The sequence below is a fragment of the Drosophila pseudoobscura genome, chromosome 4 (assembly GCF_009870125.1).
Source record: "Drosophila pseudoobscura strain MV-25-SWS-2005 chromosome 4, UCI_Dpse_MV25, whole genome shotgun sequence".
In the NCBI taxonomy this organism is placed as follows: Eukaryota; Metazoa; Arthropoda; class Insecta; order Diptera; family Drosophilidae; genus Drosophila; species Drosophila pseudoobscura.
The window spans coordinates 27381595-27403933 of NC_046681.1; the positions used below are offsets into that span (position 1 = coordinate 27381595).

Consider the following 22339-nt stretch of genomic DNA (forward strand, 5'->3'; position numbering starts at 1 on the left):
GAAGGGGAAGAGAAGCCATGCTTTGAAAAGTGCAAGCGAGACGGCAAGCAAGTGGAATCGAGTTCATCAACTGGCAGCAGAGACCCTGGCAGCGGCAGCGGCAGCGACAGCGGCAGAGCGCAGCAGATGTTTCTCCCAATGTTTGGCGGCTGTTGCCGCCTGTCTCTTCCCCTCTCTCTCTCTCTCCGCAGTCTTAAGGCATGCCCTTCCCCTGCGTAAAGGGCATTGACAAATTAACAAGAGATTTGCGGTGGAGAAAAGAGAGCAAAAGGCACAGAAAGAAAAGATTCGACAAGTAGTCGAATGTCTGATCAGCAGACTATAATCTGTACAACAAAGGATCGGAATAAAGGATAAACTAGGAAAACGTTTAGGAATATTTTACACCTAAAGATTTCGTACAGGTTATAGAACCTAGAAATTTCCATTCATACCATTTTTCCATTTTTTCAAAAACCCGTTAAAATATTGAAGGAAGCGGTACCCAAAATGCTATACTTTTTAGGGAATTGAATCTAATCTAATTAAATCAAATGTTCCCAATAAGTCCTCCAAATGAGTATCCGATCCGAATATGCTAAGGACACAAAATGATTATAAATTTAGCTCAAGAAAAACTTGGAATTACCTTAGATTTCGAATTCTGAAAGAATTCTGAAACTATTAACCCTAGAATGGCATTATTTATCGTTCAAAAGTTCACTTTTCGGAATACAACTCCCAATTCCGAAAAGAGTATTCCCACTTTCAGTTGAGCCTAAATCCAATTTCCCTTGCAATTTTTTGCCTTCTGTAGTTTTTGCTTTATGAACCATAACGTCTTCTGGCTTACCCTCCTTCTACTCCAGCATATCATCATTCCATATCATCCATATCGCTGCTGCTGCTGCTGCCTTTTGGGCTGGGCTCCTTTTGCGCTAAGGGCAAGGCTGCAGCAACAGATCGCTGACCATCAACGAGAGAGGAGTCCACTCCGTCTCCCTCTCCCTCTCCGTCTCCGTCTCTGTGTTTCTCTGGGTTGCACATTGACTTATGTGTGGAGATGCCGCAAGGCATTCGCGCATTCATTAGCCATTACGCGTGCGCCCAGTTCTCAGATTCTCCGATTCCCCGCAACACACTCCCTTCTCCCTCTCTCCCTCTTTCCACTGGAGCTGGGATGTGTTTTGTATGTTTTGATTTGCTTGGAATTTATTGAAACATATCCCCAGCAAAGCCGCGACTGCAGAGGCAGCAGAGAGAACGAACCTGTGATTAAATGCCCGGCTGCTGTTGCTTTAATGATACTTCGTGCCCCTCCCCCACCCCGTTTCGAGTGCGTTCTTTAAACGATATGGTTCTTGGAATGTGATCATCCAGGCAAGGAGGAGGCATCTAAATGGAACCCCTTCTTAAAGATAACTCAGGCCGGCTGCTGCTGCTTCTTGTTGCAATTGCAACTTGTGGCAGGCATGTGGGTTGCCAGCCAAAGCCTTGCCTTCTCAGGGCTGTATCCCATTTAATCGATATCCATTTTGATGCCAGGGTAGCTATTAACCAATTAGGAGATGTTTTTTTTTTTTGACAGCAAAAACATGAAATCTAAATTTGGTTTACAGATTTCTCAGTTCAGGCAAAAAGTCTTCAGAACCAATTAAACCATTCCGCAGCTCCATTTGACAGAGTATCCATTCGCTTATGGAAACATTTGCACAGATATTCCACGGAAGTACCACAGTATTACACATCCATGGCTTTCCTTTCAATTTTACATTCATTTTTCATATTCCGTAGATATTTTGGCTATCTTCTGTTCCATTCCACAGTTCCCCTGTCAGCTTATGTATCCGTTCGCTTATGGAACATTTTTACAGAAATATTTCTATGGGGATATTCGTACATTTTACGAATCTGCAGTAATGGAAAAGTTTATTACAGTTCCTAAGCTTTACTTTGATTTCTGTTCCATTCCATAGTTCCATTAGCATTAGCACTGGATGTATCCGTTCGCTTATGGGAAATATTCTGCTTGGAATATCAATTCTGGTCACTTTCCCGAGACTTCTTCCCCCCGAAAATAAAAAGTTTCCCACGTGGCTCAAACTTTGAATCGCATTCTCTACACTTTTTGGCAAATAATTTAGATGATGGCCAACAATTGTAAGCCGCCGTCGGAGACCATTCGGAACAATTAAGATGCATTTCCAGCAGAAGACAACAGAAGACGGCAGAGGAGACCCCAGCCCCCGACCGGGGGCCAAGTTTGGGGAAGAGTTTAATGTGATTTTGATTCAGTAATTAGCTGGAGATGGCATTTGATTTGTGGTGCGCTGTACGCGCTAAAGCGCCATGAAATCGAAATACAAGACACGGACAGAGGAGATGGGGAGATGGGGAGGAGGGCTGCTATAGATAAAGTATCTTGTGGATGCGTCTGTGTCTAGCGTGTGATTTACGGCTTGTCGCACAGCGCATGAAATCGATCGATTATAAAAAAAGAGAAAGAGAAAAAGAAATATATATAAAATCAGAGGAAGCCGACAGCCGCACGGATGTGTATCTTTGCATCTATATATCTGCAGATGTAGATGTGGATGTATCTGTTTCTGGCACTGTATCTATATCTTGTGTGTGCGCTTTCATTGATGCTGCTGCCCCCTTTGCTTCCCCCCTTTGTTTGTGTCTGCTTGCTGTCTGGGAAATTGTTCACTTGGCAACAGCATCCCCCCAACCCTAATCCCCCATCATCATCATCGGTAGCAGCAGAGGAACCTCCAGGGCGGCGCCATCTCTTCAGAGGTCACCAAACAAAATTTTTAGAGGATGGGCAGCGCCTTCTCGTGGGCTGGGGCGGCGACGGAGGAGGAGGAGGTGCAGGCCCCGCCAATTTTCAGCACATTTGTGTGTTGTGTGGCGCAGGCCAATTTCCAGGAAAATCAAAAGGAAAGGTGAGCACAGCTCAGAGGTGGCACAAACCAAGACAGCAGGCAAACCGAGTGCCAAAGTGGCAGAGTGGCAGAAGTGGTGTGGCAGCAGTGGAGGAACCAGCGCAGCGAGCGAGAACATGCCACAATAATGTTTTGCGGTTAATGATCGTAAAATGCGATGGACGTAGAAAATGTAACAAAAAGTAACAACAACACAACAGAAAAACAAAAACAAATACAAAGAGAGGGAAGCTCTAACGAATGAAGCGGGCAAGAGTGATGCGACTAAGGGGATACCCTGTTAAGCTACGAAAAGTGATCGAATGGGAGGACCCACAGATGAGACTTATTTGAGGAAATACTCTCTTAATGAAAGTATAAGAAAACAACAATCTAGGGTAAGGGATTTTTCTATGTAGACAGCAGAAAAGTGGCGATGTTTTTCATGACTATGGATCTAGTACGGACTGCGTCCTGAGTCAAAATTTATGGTTCTATATTGATTCCGAGAATCTTTATTCCCCAACGAGGCCTCCAAGGACTAGGCGATCCTTTTCTGATCTTTTCTTGTTCATTTTTGCGGCTCTCAAAGTCTCCAAGTTCTCATATCATTCCCAAGGACATGGTTTATAATGAAATTCAGTTGGAATTCATATAGTTTATGGTACAGAAATACCAAAATACCTGCATCTACCCTCTGTAAGAGTGGCATGGGGGGGGCATAGCAAGGAAGGGCGAACGGCACAAGACATTTTGATAAAACATTTACAAACGCACTGAAGCATAACTCCATCATCCCATCTCGAACCAGCACACGGCTACAACAGAACTACAGAGCCACAGAGCCACAGAGCCAGAGTAGAAAAAGAAGTTAGGAGCAGCAGAGAAACAGAACCACGATGTGGACGACGATGATGGCCAACGGGAGACAAGAGACGATGCCTATGAGACGATGGGCAGTCGAGTAAGAAGAAAAAAAACAAAAACACAAACAAAACACACAAAAAAAAGAGGCAGGCCAGGCGCTCGTAGAATTATTCTGCTACGCTTTTAACCATATGGTTTATTTATACAAAAAGGCATCAGGCAGCAGCAGAGGCAGAGGCAGGCGGCAGGCGGCGACCAACATTGGTAACAACAAAGTGGCAGACAATAAAAATGCAATTCTAAAAAAACCAGCCAACAACAACAACAGCCCAACGAACGTTGCACGTTGCACGGAGGAATTCTTATACGTTTTTTTTCTGCTGCGGCTGCCACATTCTCCTCGAGTCTTGGACTCTGGAATGAAGAGCGATCCAAGAAGAGGCGATGATGTTGATTACGAAATGGGTTTTGGATGGGTTGCTGGGGATATTACTGCCAAAAAGCGAGGGTTGCCAGAGATATCCAGAAAGAGAGGCTATAGCCATTATAATGTATCCCAAATGGCGAAACAGTTTCTATTTTTGGCCATTTTCTTGGATTTTGTTGGACTTGAATGATCATTTATCAATAGATCCATAGATCTGTGATAACTATAATTAATAATTTAATTAAAAATCATTTCTGATTTACTTTCTTATTAATTTTAATGATCTTTAGCACAGTGAAAGTTCCCATTCGGTCGCTATTTATGGTTCTACTGGGGAATTTTGTTTAAAAAAGATTCTGTCGATTTCTGCCAACTTATTCTACTACTTTTCTACTACTTTACTCCTACTTCGAAGAATTGAAAGATATTCAATTCAGATTCAGTTTAGATTCCCCGCCATATCATTATTATTTTCCATTTCCAATCCCACTTCCTATTATCGTTCTTATGGAACTCTTCCCCCTGCCCTCTCTCTCTCTCTTGTGTGTCTGTGTGGCAGAGACCCTTAAAAAGTTGTTGAAATTTTCCCAATTGCAGGAATTGCAGCAATTGCTTGCCACCGAAAAGTCGAAAGACCAAAGACCTTCATCCTTCAACGGGAACACACCTTCCTGGAGGGCTACTTAGAGGACCGGCAGCTACCCCGAAGAGCTCTTTTGCTGAAAGCGCTAATGAAAAAATTGCCATGCACTCGTTCTCGCCCCTCGCCCTCTCGTGTTGGCCACACAGGTAACCGTTAACGTTAATGTTAACGCTAAGAAGGTAAGTATTTCGGAAATTTATTGGTAACACAAAAAAGCAACAACAAAAAACTGTTGACCAAATGTGTAGCATATGCTGCTGCAGTCTTGAGAGACCTGCGAATGGGTTCGTCGCTTCGCTTCGCCTCGGTTCGGGTCGGGTCGGTTCGGGTCGGTGTGTGGTGGGACCTGTGTGGTCGTCGTCGTCGTCGCCTTATCTTGGCTTGTTTATCGGAGAAACGTCCGTCCATCGGTCGGCCCGCTCGTCGCCGGCGTTTTAATTGTTTGTGCCGAAGGCGTCCGTCGCGACGGTCGGTTCGTAGGAGTTTCGGCCACAGAGGCACCGCCCTTCGTCCTGTAACCACCAACAGTTATTTCAGCAAGTCGTTCTAGTAAATTAGCACATAAAACAAAAACAAAAAATGGGGAAATGCGGGGCTGGGGCTGGGGCTGGAAAGTTGCCAAATAAAGAGCGGCAGCAGGGACGCGAATCTAGGGTAAAGTTGTGGGGCGGGGGAGAACGTGGCAAATGTGTCTACTGCTGCTATTTTATTGCTGCATTTCGCCTTTTGCATGTTGGTAATTTATTACCAAAAAAAAGAAGAAAAGAAGAGAAGTAGCAGCAGGAGGCCTCAAGAGGATAGGCTTCACTGCATTTGGCAGTTGGTTGGGTTCCCCCGAGGGACGACAGATGGCGTGTGCCAAAAGCGCGCAGGACTCCCAGCCATGGATCCCAGGCCGAGGACTCCCAGACGTCAACGTACCCCGAAACAGTGCATTGCATGCGACAATTTCCACTTTGATTTCCATCCCGAAGCAGGAACCTCTGGCTCCTTGGGCTGTGCCTTATCTTAACGAGAAGTTGACGTGTCTGGGGTTGCATGCCACACAATCTCCCAGAAGTTGAGGCAGGATGCAGCTAAAGTTCCACTGCCAGTGGCGCAGATAGCCCACAAATTTATGGCCATTAGTCCATAGAATAAGGCAATAAAATTGTGGGAGTTAGTTGGCCAATTACGCGGCATTACAGTCTCGGCCCCAGCCTCAGCCTCAGCCTCGTGATTGTTTACTTTCTCTGTGTGTGCGCTGTGCCGCCATTTGCTGGGGTCTGATACCAATCGATTGCTATCCGTTGATTCCTTTCGTTCATCAATAGACTTCCATTCGTTATGACTTTGTTGAGAACTTAATTTCGTTCAAGTTGCTTCTGTTTTTGTTTTTGTTTTTGGTCCAAGATCCCCCCAATGACATTTTGTTTAGAGAAGAAATTTCAAATGCATTTCCAATTAAAATTCTAATTTATTGGAAACAGAAAAACTGTTTTCGAGGTTATTTTTAGGTACAGAAAAGTATGAGAACTTTTTCAGATGTGAATTTTTTGATAAACTGAAGAAGAACCCGGTCAAGGAATGATTGATATTTTTGGGTAAGAATACCTCCCGAATTATTATTCCTTCTTCAATCTATGATGATTCAGATCACTCTTCTTTCCGGGGGGACTTTCAGATATTCCCGGGAAAAAGGCCTTCGTAAATATTCCTGAAACTAGCAATAAACATTTTCCATATTTCCACAAAACCCGCCCCCCACCAGGGACCTGGGAGCTACATATGTGTTTTTCTTTCCAAGTTAACTGCAAATTAAATCAGATGCCAAGATGCTGGCTCTTGATAATTATGCAATTTCTCTGGATAATTTCGCCATTAAACTCAAGACCATAATCTACTTCACATGATCTCTACTCTACCGTCAATTGCTGGCGCGTACTCGCATTTCCATGGAATCAGAGAACGTTATATTAATTTGTACCCCCCCCTTCCACGCCTTCCCCACTTCCACGTTGCTTCCAAGACACTTCCAGGGTGTTCCTCCTCCTCCTCCTCCAGCAGCAGCAGCAGCTGCCGCTTCTGTTTCAGCTGACGTGACTGCAGCCAACCAAAGCTCAATGAAGCAGCGGCAGAGACGGCAAACAAAAACAATCCAAAGCAAAAGAGAGAGAGAGATGCGTAATGAGCATCACGCACAAAATGCATAGAAATGGAAATGGATCAAGAGCAACAGTGCGAGAGAGGGATAGGGAGAGGCAGCACGATGGAACAGCAGGTCAAGCAGGTACAAATGCAACAAGCGCTCCCTCGCTCGGCTCATGGCTCGGCTGATTAGAAAGAGTGCAATGTGCGTGTCGGGAGAGGCTCGGATCGCATCGCATCGCATCGCTCTCTCGCCAGTCGAATGTGTGTGCAACATAAACACTATTTGATGAGTGCCGTTGCTTCTGGTTATGCTCGCTGCGGAGGGTATGTTGTTTTCTATGAAATGATTGAAGGAATCCCTTGCAATTCTTTAAAGTGAATTCTAGTCTTGATCAAAAGCGAATCTTTATGCCAGGCGACATATCTCAATACATTCCAACAAAGCTTGAGGAATTTCTGTTACATATGTTTTCTATGGCAATCCATATTCAAGGGTATCCCAAGCCTCGATAGATGCCATTGCATTTTCCTGTTGATGTTGATGCGTGGCTTCTGCTGCAGCGCTGCTGCTGCTCGTGTGCCTGCACATGCATGACGAATGGCAAAGAGAGTAGCCTTCCAGAGAGAGAGAGAGAGATCCCGAGAGAGGAACCGAGCCGAGGCTGGCATAATAATTCACTTAATCAGGCTTGAGCGGATTTACCGACTCTGGACATTTATCACAGCAGCAGCAGCACCGGCAAGCGGCAAAAGAGAAACAAGAGAACGAGGAGAAAGACAGAGAATAATGGAAAGAAAACCGAAAATTGGCCCAGACCCGATAATAGACAAATTGTTGCCCGTTTTGCCGCTGATAAGCAGCAAGCAGGCAGGCAGACAGCGAGAGAGGAAGAGGGAGAAGCGGTAAGTGGATGCGGGCAGGCGGCAGGTGAAAAATGAAAATTGAGATTATGTTTAACAGAAATCTCCCCTTACTCTTCACATTCCTCCTACTCCTCCACCTTCCAGTCACTTCCATTCCACAACATCTCAAACACATGTCGCTCTTTTTTTTTTCTTTTGGGCCGAAAAACGGAAGAGGGACTTTGGTATGCATGAATGGGTCCACACAGGAAAAACTCAAGTGGAAAATTCCCCTCAAATGGAAATGAAAAGATCCGATGCGATGCGATGCGATCCGAATGGTTTTTGGGCCGGGGCCAGTCCAGTGTTTGCATGTGCACTTCTTTTGCTTTTTGTTTGCAACACGTTCGCTGGTGCCGCTGCTGCTGGTGCGGCATGCCACGTTGTTGCCTGAATACGAGTGCAGCATGACATTTCAGATTTTTCTTTTGATTTTTCAAATAAAGGAATCGCTCAAAGATAATTCCAGGGATTTACCAGGAAATACTTTTGGCCGAGGAAAATTCAAATGAGCGGGACGAAGGAAGTGGGTTTCATGATCAATCTTTCTTTGAGCTCAGGGATCTATGTACAAAGAACTGTTCTCTGAAAAGTAGGTTTTTATTTGGAATGATATTCTGACCAAAAAATCAGTCTTCAATCTTCAAAAAGCTTCTCCCCTTCTCTCTTCACAGAGAGTACACCAATTTCCACTCAAAACCCAAACAATTCCCACTCATCCTTTCCCTTTACACACTCACACACAGACCCTGTACCCCTTGGCTGTACTGTACCTTGGGGGGACGCCATTGTTGTTCATCGATTGCTCTGCGCATTGCATAAATCGCAAAAGCGCCAGGAAACCCAGAGCAGCGCACAAATGGTAATAAATGTCAGTCAAAGTGCAAAGCACAGAAGAGAGAGGGAGAGCGGAAGAGCGAGAGCAGAGGGCAGAGGACAGAGGACAGGACAGTCGTAATTGAAGTCAGGAGTCGGGAGTCGGGAGTCAGGAGTCAGGACTGGTTGTCGTGTCAATAAATCGAAATATAAACTCAATTTACAAAATTGAAATTGAAGCGGACCGCCGCCGCTGCCGCCGCCGCACTGCACGCAGAAGGGTTAAACGATGAGGTGCACCTGCGCACAGGGTGTCGTCCTGGACTGGTTTTTCATCCTCTCCTTTGGGCAAATCAGGATTCCGATTCCGATTCCGGAATCCTCGCAGTGGGGGAAACGTTTCGGGAATGGAACAAGCCACCAACAAGAAATCAAGGTGTGTGACCTTTTCTGACGCTTTTGTAACCTCTTCGGTTGCTTCTGCGCCTTTTTATTATTTTTTCCTCTTTCTTCTGCGTTTTTTGTGTTTTTGTAGGTTGACGTGTGCGAAACATTAAGGAAAAGGGTTAAAACAACTATGAAATTCGCATAAAAGTCTCGCTGGGAAAAGTAAAACGGTTTACGTGCGGATTACAAAAGAGTGACAGAGCAGCCACAGCCACAGCCACAGAGGAGGCAGAGTCAGAGGCAGAGGCAAGAAAACAAAACTCTGAAAGCCAGAGAGGAAAAATACTCTAACAAAACTTCGTTTAAATACCGTGTAATGGACGACTAATGGAAAGAGTCATGGTTCTGACTGAAGCAGGGCACGTCCTTGCTGCCAACTGCTCCCTCAGCTCTCCCATGATACGGCACATTGATGCTCGACTCGAGAATGTCCGAGAATTGAAAAAACAACATACATAGCGTGTGCACAAATCGGCATATTTATTCTCGACTAGAGTCTCGCTAAAGGACTGCCCACCGTTGTTTTATAGGATCATAAATAATACCTTCTGGATGATTTCCATTTCATATTTTTACGATAATTCTCTCTCTTAAGCCACAAATCTTGACTTTAGCAGGCTTAAAAGCAGCATTGCTTCGGCCAGGCACTCATAAAACCATATACAAATCACACAAAGTCCCAGGGTATCGCCTCATTCGAAGCCCCTATCCTAACCCTTTCTTCTCCACTGTCTCTGCACTCATTTAGGTTTTTCCTAACCTTTTTGCTTTGGGAAACATGTGAGGGCACGTGCGTCGTCATCGGAGGCATTCAACTTTGGTCAAGATGATGTGGGTGGGCGTAATTAGTGGCATGACTGCCGCCGCCCTGCCTCGGGCCGTGTCAGACACCGAGTGGCACCTTAATTTGCCGAAAAATACGGATAAAAACGAAGGACATGATGGATTTGCTTTATCAATTTTTGCGTGTGGCAGGCGGCAGCAGGAGCCTGCCTCCAAGCACCTGGGGCGCATTGAACCCAAACGGCAGAGAGGAATAGAGAGAGAGGGAGAGAGGGGGGCGGGGCAGGGCTAAAATAAAGTGTAGCCAAGCGGTGCATGTGCAGCGGCTTGTTGCAGAAGCAGGAAGCCAACAAATTACGGGCCACACAGCACAGCACAGCACAACACTCATCAGGTGCGACGACGACGTCCAATGATTGAGAGTCGAGAGCAGAGTCGGCGACGGAGTCGGCGGCAAGCTTCGAGCCAAAAAGTAATTTAGTTCAACTGCCAGCCATGACACATTTTTACGGGGCCTTTTTTTCTGGAGCGAAACGAAACGAAACTGCAGCGTCTCGTCTCCCGCCCCTCCCCCCCCTTCTCCGACAAGTGCCATCAAGTGGCAAGACCATTCTTTTGTTGGCAGTAATTGAAATGGAAGTTAAAGCCAAAATGGTCGACAACGACGACCACGGCGACGTGTTTTAATTGTAGTTTAAAACCATACCCCCCCTGTTCCACATTCGAATGATTCGTGGGGATTCGTTTTACAATGTTCCCATAAGCGAAGGGGTACTCGTACATTTTTCGATGTTTTTCCTACAAAAATATATTCATGTTCTGAAACAGTAACTGCGGAAAAATACAAAATCAGCTGTTTTTTCGGCGATTCAATCAACTGTTGTGCTTTTTTTTGCCAGTCACGCGTAAACGTTGTCGCATCTGCGACATGCGAATGGTGCTACCGCCTGCTGACTGCTGGAATGGAACTTTAATTGAGCTTAAACTCTACTAACGGCACATTTCCCTTCATAAAACTTTGTTCAACATTTTTTTTTTTGTAATGCTTTCCATTCTGCTTTGTCATTGTCATACTTATGTGCATGATTGTATGATTGTTCCATTCTGTTGTTTATCTCTGGGCTGAAACTTGATTTTCCGCCGCCCTCTCCCGCCCCCCTCCACCCTTCTCAAACTCTCAAGAAGTTGTTAAAGTTTTACCACCGCAAACCGAACAACAACAAAAACAAAAACTAAGACCATTTTGCTCTGCTTCTGCGGCTCTTTCTCCTCTTACTCCTCTCTCTCTCTCTCTCGACACTTCTTCGTCAACTTCTTTTTTGTTGTTGGGGAATACTTCTTCTTCCGACTTTGCGTCGCTTTGTATCCATATCATTTCCTACACACAACACACCTTCTTTTTCTTCCTCATGTATCTTTCCTCTTCGCTGTATCTTTGTCGTTCTTTCATTGGGTACCCTTTTTAGAGGGTACCCTCGTTTTAGAGGGTATTCTAGTTCTGATCAAGCACTTGATTTGGGAGAAGCTTACCCAAAAATCTTTACATATCTGAAAACCTTCCACAGATTGTTCTTGAGACCTGAGAGACCGACTGGGTTATACAAGTACCGTGTAGCGTGTCATGCAGCAGTGCCCCTCGGTCGGTTAGTGTATCTGTCTGCGATCTGGTCGCGGTTTGGTTTGGTGTCGATGGGCTCGCTAGACACTTCCAAAGCTCAAAGATCAATCGGTTGAGAGACAAATCTTCTGAGGCTTTAATTTTATTATTTCCAAAGAACTTTGGCCCTCCCCCAAAAGGGTATCTAAAGCTGCTTGCCCCAAAGCCTACCCAACCCTGTTTCCTTCTGTTTTTTCTCGCTTTTGGCTTTGACAACTTCTTTGGCTTTGCCCATGAAAAACGAAAGAAATAACAGAGACACAAATACAGAGCGACAGACAGAGACAGAGATAGAGCCAGAGACAGTTCTCTGTGGTCTAGAAAAATGTCTTGTAACCACAAAAGTTTGTATTTCAAAGTCCAAACCGCACTGTGATTCTACTCGCGTCTTCTCTTGGTCTTCTCTTTTTTCGTGTCTTTCGCTTTGTTGTGGTTTTTGGTTGTGTTTTTTTTTTTTTTTTGGGGCCGGCGACACTTGGATATCTTCTTTTTTTCGTTGGTTGGATTTCTGTATCTGTATCTCTTGTTGTGGGGCATTGTTATAATTATGGGAATTATTATTGTGGTTTTCACTCGGTTTGTGGCAAAGGAAACCTCAAGAAAACTGGTTCTGCTGGCCAGAGAGAGAGAGAGGGAGAGGGAGACACATCCCAAAACATTTTGATGTAATCCGTTGATAAGAAATCCCGAGTCTGGGAACGTGAAAAAGGTCTGCCAAAATAAAACTGGGATCCAGTAATTGCGAATAAATGTTTGATGGTCCATTGAAATGAGTTGTTTATGTTCCAGCAGCAGCGGCCGAGAGAGCGAGGGGGAGCGATCCTCGAGATCCCAGAGACATTGTTTACATTCGGAAATAGATGGGAAGCCCAGCGGCAGGTAATGCTGATTGATTGAGGCAGCACCAGAGGCAGAGGCAGAGACAGAGGGGGAGACTCCTCCCACTCCCACTCCGGATCCATCCTGCTAGTACCTCGGGGAATATTCTTTATGGCCTTCTTGGAAATAATCTTATCAGCCATAACTCGTTGGGTCAACACTCTGTGAAGCTCTTTCCTCAACGGATTCCCGATACAATACGCGTAGACAGGGCCTAGAGGGGCCTCCTCTTGGGTCTTCAAATTCCCACACTTCATAAAGTGAGCGTTAAGTGAATCATTAAACAAATTACAAATTAGTATGCCAGTTATAAATAGCAACAAAATATCTATACACATAAATAAATAAATAAATAAGCTGCAAGATCCTATAGAGAGAACATTCGGTTCAGTCCAGGCCGCCTCTCCCCACAAAGCACACAAAACACAAAACACAAAACTAGGTAAACATATTGTAGATACTCGTATGAGGTACATATATGTCCATCAATGTAGTGTAAATATTGGATCTACTCGTAATCTACTCCGTATGCACCACCCACTGTACCCGATCGCACTGTACGGATCGATCAAGAGTGTGGGTTAGTCAGCTGTTTGGCTGCTATGATGAGTGGGTTTCGCTTTTCGGCTGAATGGATGGATATTTTCGGTTAATCATACCTAGTGGCTTTATGGGGCATTCATTCGGAAGAACTTGGGAGGTTGTTTGTTACGAGGCCCAAGAGTTGAGTCACTAAGTCTGTAATATCTGTGTCGATGAATAAGCGTTATATCCCTATTGCAATGGGGGAAATTCGTCGAATGACGTACAAGCTTGCTGTGTAAATTTCGCATAAGCGAAAGGATAAATTTGCAAATGGAACGCATGGAATGCTCTCCGTTCCTTACATCTTACTGTTTCCATCGTTCAACCCATCAAAGAATTACAAAAACTATTTAAATTAAAGGCCTACAAAGTACTCTATAATCGCCCTGACGTCACAGACCACAGACCGCAGAAAAAAGCGAAGGAAGAAAGAAAGAAAAAAAGCAGATGCAAAAAAATAACCAATTACCCATTTCCCATCCCATTCATTATTCCATTCATGAATGCTGCACGATTTATATGCTATTCAGAACGTAGGCAAATCAAAACAAATGTCGAATGTCTATATAAAGGAGATTTATAAGGAGACGATCGATGCGAACGAAAGAGTTGTTATAATTTTCCGTTTAACGAGGCTGTTTGTACATAAATTTATTGAATTATGGATAAATGTTGGCCAAAAAATGATTGCATTTCCAATGAAAATCGCAGGAGCCGAAGAAAATGGAACAAATGGGCAACGGATGACAGAGAGATTGAGATAGATATTTCTACTCTCCAGCTGTTTATCCAAGATTATTAATTACAAAAATGTGTGGAGCATCTTGTAGTACATATCTGATGGATACGCGAGTGCGATTTCACAACTGTGGAAAATATGGGGACGATGACTCAATCGGAATCGGCTGTTGCCAGTGCCACACTCTTTACCTACTTTCAATATTTTGCATTGATGCTGGCTCTCATTTGGCCAATTGACAACAGTAAAACATGGCCAAATATGTACGGTAGCCGGCCCCCATGACGTAAGCGCCATCGCTCACGGTAGCCGCTGCGTCGCATAAATAGGCAAAAAGAGGCGAAAAAATAAAAGAAACTTGACTGCAAAACGCATGATTTATGGGCAGCAGACAGGGACAGACAGATACGACTCGCGAAATTACAACTCAAGCCGATGCCGATGCCGTCGCCCCCCCCCCCCACACCCACACCCACAGACGGAGACGGATACACAGGAGAGAGCCAAGGCGGAGGGAGAGCTAACGCTAGCGCCGATACATATACGCGAATGATATTGCTGGAGAGGGTTCCGGTTTGTCAATCGGTAAGGTAACGAGGGTACATGATCAATGCCTGTCCAGACACACGATAACGTAAAGAATAGCCGAAGTAGAGCGTAGGCAAGGCCGTGGCCGCGGCCAAATATAGATAAAAGGAGTGGCAGCAACGGCCGGGCATAACGGATATGGAAAAGGTGCCTACAGCCAATTTAGTCATCTCATTGGTCTATAAATAAAGCTATTTTGCATGAATCAATCATAGAAATACATACGTAAGCAGTGCGGTGGTGTGCGGTTCATTCACAATGCATTCTACTCCACTCATTCACTCATTTACTCACTCCACTTACTCCATTCACACACAGGCACACTCGCGCCAACGAAACTTGTCAATCACATCGAGTTCCGTTTGTATATTACTCTTTCGGAGAGTATGTTGGTTTTGCTGTCAACAAAGTATAATATAAGATCATATACACACATGCATATATTGCTTGTGCAAGGGTATTGCAAGCTTCGGTTCGCAAAACTTCCTTCTCTCTCTGTCGTGTGCATTAAGAGATTAATGCAAAACCGTTTGTCTACTTCCCTCCGCTCGCGCTTTCCACTCCTCTCTTGCTTTTACTCTCTTGCACTCGCTCACTATATTTTGCCTGCGCCTGCACGTGTTGGATCCGCTGCAGCAGAGACCAGAGGCAGCGCAGCAACAGCAACAACAACAACAACAACAACAACGGCACACAACTACAAAAGTCGACGCCGACACAGTGGCGTATGGGGGTATTTGGATGTTATTTTTGGTTTGAGGCTTCTTCGGTTTTCCCTCTGTTTCTTTATGTTTTTCCGATTTTGGAGCTTGTGAAAGGAAATAATTACTTTATTTGTTGGTTTTTCATGTATGCGTGTGTGTGTGTGTGTGTGTGGGTGTCTGTTGCCAGCTGGGGCCTGCATTTCAAACAATTTGGAAATTTGGAATATTGTTTGCAAGCTTTTATTAGCTAATGCCCAATGTGCCCCGCACCACCACCCTCTCCCTCACACCATATATGCATGGATATGTATATAAAATAAACAATAATTAACAGTAAATATAAATGGGCAGGAAATGCTGGGAGCTGGCCGCGTAGTCGCTGCTGGCTTGTAGGTCAAGAAGCAGAACCAAAGGTTCCTTCTTATTCTCGGTTCTTGTTGGCGAGTGTTGCAATGGTTTTTTATTACAGACAGGCGTTAGATACGTACCATTCAACGGTAAATACACATGTGTGTAATGTTTAATGACGCATAATTGCTCTCTCCCGCTCTCTCCCTCTCTCTCTCTCTGTCCAACTGTAGACAAATCACAATTGAGAAAGTGAGATCAGTGACAAATTATAATCGCAATTAGTTGCAGCTTTAAGCGACCACATCCGCTACTCCATAGAGAGAGAAGAAAGAGCGAGCGAGAGAACATTAGACAAATTTGCACATTTAATCAAAGACAATTGAATAATTGCCGACTGCTGGACAATTGAGCCAAATAACTGGAGTAAGAACCAAGGAAATCGCAAACAGGCGAGACATTTGATAGCCTCGTAGATAGAAGACTTCCTTCTCGACATTACAAACAACCGATCGAACCGATAATACCCTCCCTCGACGAGAGTATTACAAGGTAGGACACCTACACGGCTTAGGGCTGGCGAGCATCCATCTACCACGAGTACATTTCTCTTTGTCTAACTCTCTATTTGCTTGCGCTTGGCGGGCAGGTGAGAGTGGGACAACAATACCACCACCACTCTCCGGACAATCGTCAAGTGCGTTGTTGTTGTTGTTGTTGTTATTGCTGCTGGTGCTGCTGCTGCTGGTGGTTCTGCACTTCCTACTATGAAATTCTACAGAAATATTGTGCAGCAGCAGCGACGTTGGCGCAAGTGTCATTTGAGACATAAACACACACACGCACGCACACACACTCGCATACAAATGCAGCAAGGCAGCAGCAGCTGCTCCTCCACGCCGATGTGTGTGGATTTTATTTGAAATTCAAACTCTTTTTATGGTACCCAGCAATCAGAGGGTATCAAGGGTGTCAATTCATTTCGAATTAGTATGCAACAGACACACATTTCTATATATTAACTGGTTTCCTAAATGATATTCTATATTTTAAGCTAAATGGAGTCAAGTTTTCCATTTAATAAAGATGGCTGAATATTTTACAACAGTGCGTTTGAAGTTATTTTCTTTCCTTAGGTATCAATGCGTCGACCTTCTGCACTGACTTCTCTTCAAGGGTTAGCACTAAAAACTATAAAAATCGCAGCCAAAAGCAGCTGTAGGAAAACTATAAACCACTTTGGGCAATGGGGAAAAGGGGACAATGGTATATGAATAGACGGAATAGAACTCTGCGGCGACGCCTATCCTGCTCCCTTTCCGTGAACCCATTTTTCCATTTCAACTCCTGGGATGAACTTTTGTGCCCAATTTTTCGAGTTGCCAAAAAAGCGCCGGAAATTGCTGGCAACTGTCGGCGGTCGCCAGATCGTCGTCGTCGCACTGTCCCCCCTCCTTCTTCACGACCCTATCTGTGTTGCAATCAACCTGATTTCGCAGCACAACAGCACTTGGGGAAAATTACATAATGGGGTTTCGGAAAAATGGGAGCAATAATATCCTACAAAATCAGCATCGACCGCCTGGCGTTTAATCCAAATTGATGCCAAATTGCCGCTGCTGCAGTTTCAGATTATAATAACGATGATTTATCCATAAGTACACATATCCAGTGCGTTTGTGCGGAATACAATTTTCATATTTTTCCAGCGATTTGGCCCGGGAATCAGCGGGTGGCTAATTTTACTCAATTTTCGCTGCTGTGTGTCTAATTTTCTCCTCCTGTCCCAGAAAACATTTCAATTCTTTTCTTTTTGGATTTCTCCATCGCTAGGGCCACCTACGGTGGCATTCAACAGAGTGGAATCTTTCAACGAAATGAGAGTTTTTCGGGGTTTTTTCTTGGTTTGACTACCTGAAAACCTGCGCCCAAGGCAGGCCCCGGAAGGCGTGGGAATCATCAAAAAAGAAAAGCGACGAAAAATTGCAATTGCAGGAAGAGAAGCAGAAACAGAAACGTGTGAAAATGTGCGGAAGACAGGAAACGTGAGAGAGAAGCCTCGAACCCTGTGTGGCATTCCTGGAATAAATGGCCTTGGGTAACAGGCCAATGGGAATGCAATTTCTATTACACTATAACGTACCTTTTGCAAAAGATCCTGATCCTGATGCTGATGCTGATCCTGATGGAAGCTGCAAGTCTGATCCGTATCCAACAAATGACGAGGTTGAGGCAGCTCCAAACTCTACTGAGAGCTTACGGGGAACACTGTCTAAATTTCGGGACAGACACGCACACGAACACAGGCGCACTCACGGGAAACAGTAAACGGATCGCTGAGAACGAACACACTCCCGAGTGACTGAGAGAGAGGGACCGGACCTACAGTGAGAGAGCTTTTCCATACGATTGTGCACTTAATGGCGATTGTCGATTGATCCAAGTCGGGTATAAATTTTCACACTTTTCTTTGCTACGTTTTGGCCAATTTCTTTTATTTTTTGGAACATTTATTTGCACACACGATTATTTATTTAATGCTTTGGGGGGTCGGTTTCCCACACACACACGAACACACACGTATACGCATACGCACACGTAGAGCACGCCTCTCACACATAGACAAGATATTCATTCACGATACGATTACGGTAAGTATATGATGATCTTCGCGCTCGCTCTTTCATCCATGTTGTCTGCTTGTTGCTGTTTCTCTGCTACTGCTGCTGCTGCTGCTTCTGTTGTTGTTGTTGTAGTTGTTTCGGCCGAAAGAAGAAAAATCCAAGAGAAAAATAATACTATATGAAATGAATGGCGACCACAAAGCAAAGACGCACAAAAAGTTATTAACACGAACAAAATGAGTGTATTGCTGCTGCTGCTGCTGCTGCGTTAAGGTAAACGTAAAGGTAAAGTGGTAGCACAGGCAGCAGAAAAAACCAACCAACGGAACCCGTATATATGCACGCGCTCGACAATTTTAAACGGCGTTTCCAAATCACACTTTCATTGAATATATTTTTCGGGTATTTTTCGTGTGTGTGTTTTCGTAGTTAGCTCAAACAGGGCACAATCTTTAACTTGGTATTTAAATTGCTGATGATTTTTTACTCGTCGGCAGCGCAGTCTCGATGAAATTTTTTTCGTTATGTTGCGCGTTGCGGAACATTTGGTGCGGCAGTGTGCCCGCCACGTACCGTCTGAAATATACCGTCAAATTTTCCAAATATACCGCAAATATACCGGTGGGCACATGAACTTAACCCACTTGTGCCCCCTCTTTTTAAACATTCGGCAGATTGAATAAAATCGTGGAAAACAATACTGATTGTACATTCTTGCTGTAGATTCATCCACCATATCTTTCCCATTAACTGCGGCAAAATACTTTAGGTTAAATCATTTTCTTAAGGAGTATGATAATTCCCACTGGTCGACAATGGGTTAAGTCAGAAATCATATTCTTCGATTTTGATATTCGGTTGAAAATTACTAGCTAGTTAAGGCACGCAAGCTTGAACCCACTATTTTGTCCGATTAATGAATCAATTTTCTACAGGATAAGTGGATTTCATCTAAATTAAGGTTTAAATGAGAAAGGTCAAAGCATAAAATATAAGTGAGCATGAGGTTAGGTTTTGAACACTTGTTGCATTTAACCAATGTTATGGGCGTTTGTATACCCTATTTGCTGCAATTAATATGAAAGTTCTGCTGCCAAGCTGACCTTAAACGTTACCAACAACTTCTTCTCAGATTAACATGTCTTAGCTCTATCCATGCATCTGATTTATATTCTGTATAAATGTCTTGATCCCGATACACAGCTTGGAGCCTACGACACTTGTAGATCAAAAAAAGTTTTGTTGCGATATCTTTCACAAGTTCGGTGCTAAACTTCTTCATTTAAATATATACTCGCGGTTAATGGGTTGTTTTTTTTTTTTAAATATTCATAAAATAGTGGGTAGCTGGTATTTTTGGGTATTTTTTACCACCTTTTGGCTATAATTCTTATCACCCACGAAACGGTCGCACTGCCGTGAAACACGCGGAGAAAAAAAAACACAAAATAAACAACAAGTGCAGGGGGTATTATGGGAGTTCGCGGCCTTACTAGCTATATAGCGCAGCGCGCTGAGATCTATCTGAAGCCGTACGAGCTGCACTCCACAGCCCTGGTGATCGATGGGGATAATTTGGCCTGCAATCTGTACAAAGATGTCACCGGCTGCTACTCGGCCTTTGGCGGGGACTACGATGACTTCTATCGCGCTGTGTTGCAGTTCTTTCAGGTCCTGGACGAGTGCAGCATCCGTCCCTATGTGCTCATGGATGGTGGCTACGAGGAGCGCAAATTGCAAACCGTTGGTAAGCGACTGAGGGGCAAAATCTCCGTCATCAAGAAGATCAATCCAAATGCCTCCATTACCCTGTTCCCGCTGCACCTGAAGGAGGTATTTGTGGATGCCGTTAGAGACTGTGGAGTTCCCATCATGCGCTGCGTATTCGAGGCGGATGACGAATTGGCGGCCTTGGCCAGGAAGCTCAACTGCCCCGTGCTCTCGTACGACTCGGACTTCTACATCCACAACGTCAAGTACATACCCCTGATCACGCTCACCGTCAAGGTGCTGACCAAGCAGGTGAAGCAGCACTCCAAACCGAAGGATACACGGGACTTGCGTCGCGCCCAGGCGAAGCACATGGAAAAGCGGACAAAAGCCAACAAAATTTTGGGCGGCATACAGACCCCGGCTGCGGCTACGGTTTCTGCGAAGCCTGGAAAGACCTACAAATATCTGGATTGTTGCATCTACCGCGTGGAGCATCTGTGCGGTCGTGGCACCCTCAGTGCGGAAAAGCTGCCGCTGTTCGCCGCCCTTTTGGGCAACGATTATATAGCCCGTTCTGCCTTCAGGAACTTCTTTTCTGCAGGAATGGGCAAAGCCGGCCGCAGCAAGAAGTTGAAGCAGCAACAGCGACGCATTCGGGTAACCCTCCAATGGCTGCGCGGGGAGACAGCAGAGTCCGCCTTGGCCAAGGTCCTTTCCAGGCTGAAAAAGGTTGGTTTTTCCTCTTGATCCTCCAGATTTCTCTAATAATCTTTGATTTTCTGCAGTCGCAAAGGGATTCGCTCGTGGCACAGGTGAACGCCGCCATTGAGGGGTACTCAAATGAGTTGTGCCACGCGTACGACTTCTTTGAGGATCACTATGAGAATGCTTTCCCCTACTTCGAGCCAGTCAGTGAGGAGGAACAGAGTGACGAAGAAGACCCTCTGGGCTTGGATGATGACTCTTCTGACGCAGACGGAGCAGAGGAAGAGGAGGAGCAGCAGGAAGAGAACGAAAACAAGCCAGCTCCTGGTGAAAACGAAGCAAAATCAAACAGCGAGGAAGATGAAGAGGAACCGGAAGGCGGCCCCGAACTAGAAGTGGAAGATAAAACCCTGCTGTTCCCGCAATGGTTCCTGGACAAACTCTACCCGGGGCACCTATCCCGCTTCTTTGTGGACCTACTGCACCTGCGAAAGTACATCAATAACCCACAGATCGAGCACTTTCCCCACCACGACTCCAACGAGCTGGCTCTGCCCATTCTCAACTATGTGTTTGCGTTGCTCCATAATGTGGAGGGCTCCGAGACAGAGCCACGCGTGAATGGCGAGGGTGCCGTCCTGCCCATTGAGTACACATACCTTACGCGGGCTGTGAGGGTGACCAATGTGCGATACCATAAGATGCCCATCGAGAAGCCGCCTGCCTATAGTTTTGTGCCTTCCGCACCGGATGCCCGGCACCTGAGAGCGGTGTTCGAATCAAAAGTGCCTCATGCCAAGACGGAGCAACTGTTTGCGCAGCTGGAAAGACTGCCGGAGGATCTGCGGCTGTACTTTCTGGCCATTGTCTACTGGTTGCATCGCTCGGAGCACTGCGACCTGCTGCATCTCCATGCCCTGCTGCTCTGTCTGGTTGCCCTGCGAACCATAGATGTGACCATTCCCGCCGAGAGGGAGGTCAAGTCCTTCCATCGACGTTTTGGCAAGATCCTCAAGCAAGAGAGGGCCGTGCGGGACAAGGAAGCAGCCGAGGGCATCAAGAGGGGTGTGAAACCCTCCCTCTTGGATCTGCCCGTGCCAGAGAGGATGGCGCATGTGCCCAAATCGGATTGTTACCTTGTGCAGGAGCGTCTCCTGCCCCACTTTCACATGCAGGAGATCTTCAAGAAGAAGTTCGATCTATACTCCACAACGGTGCTCCATGCTTTCGCAGAGTTCCAGGCGGTGGTCTACCAACTAAACGGCCTGAATTCCCTTCTGGATCACCCACTGCCGAGTCCTCGAATGAACCAGCTCTACTGCGGAGCTTTTCTCTACAATCTGTACGATCTGCTGAGGAATCGCCCGGATGTGCGTTACCACGTGGAGCACTACCTGCTCTCCGACTCCCAGTTGATTTTCGACTTCTATTGCTATCTGTTTGACTGGTGTGCGGACTTCATTCCCTCCTGGAAGCAGACGGAGGTGGATCAGGCCGCCCTCAAAGTCCAGCAAAAGAAGCGCTTCAAAAAGGAACGTCAGGCGGCGAGAAAGGCAGCAGCAGCGACTGCCTCCACAGAGACAGCAGATCCTAATGCGGATATGCTACGAGCGCAGGTAGAGGATCCCGAGCCCGAGGATGATTTTTTCGATTTAAATAACAAATTCTGTGCGCTTAAAGTTGCTTAACTGAGGAGCGCACGTACATTTTTTTTTTTGCTAATTAAATCAACGTTAAATTGTTTAGGAATTCTTCTTGTGTCATTTTCTGCAGCCTCGCTTTTCCAGCGCTCTTCTATGGAGGAGTGTCGTTCCCCATTCAGGCGGAGCTTTGTCTTCTGCTGAACCTCCATTGTTTGTTGAACTGGTTTCTCTT

The 22339-nt window shown here is 45.3% G+C and overlaps 2 protein-coding genes across 3 annotated transcripts in view; one reads left to right on the forward strand and one right to left on the reverse strand.

Annotated features, from left to right (window-relative positions):
- S (EGF receptor activation regulator Star) overlaps positions 1-18632 on the reverse strand; it is a 33680-nt gene extending 15048 nt beyond the window's left edge. The window contains exon 1 of one of the 2 annotated variants that reach the window (XM_015180877.2): positions 17566-18629. The gene's annotated coding sequence lies outside the window, so the exon portion shown is untranslated. Of the gene's footprint in view, positions 1-17565 lie in introns of both variants that reach the window. The other variant, XM_033379526.1, reaches the window with a different exon arrangement.
- An 806-nt stretch (positions 18633-19438) lies between these two features.
- ast (protein asteroid) lies at positions 19439-22213 on the forward strand. Its single transcript, XM_001356959.4, has 2 exons — positions 19439-20488; positions 20545-22213. Exons 1-2 carry the CDS (start codon positions 19520-19522, stop codon positions 22150-22152), a joined length of 2577 nt encoding a protein of 858 aa, XP_001356995.2. The 5' UTR covers positions 19439-19519; the 3' UTR covers positions 22153-22213.
- The last annotated feature ends 126 nt before the right edge of the window (positions 22214-22339 follow it).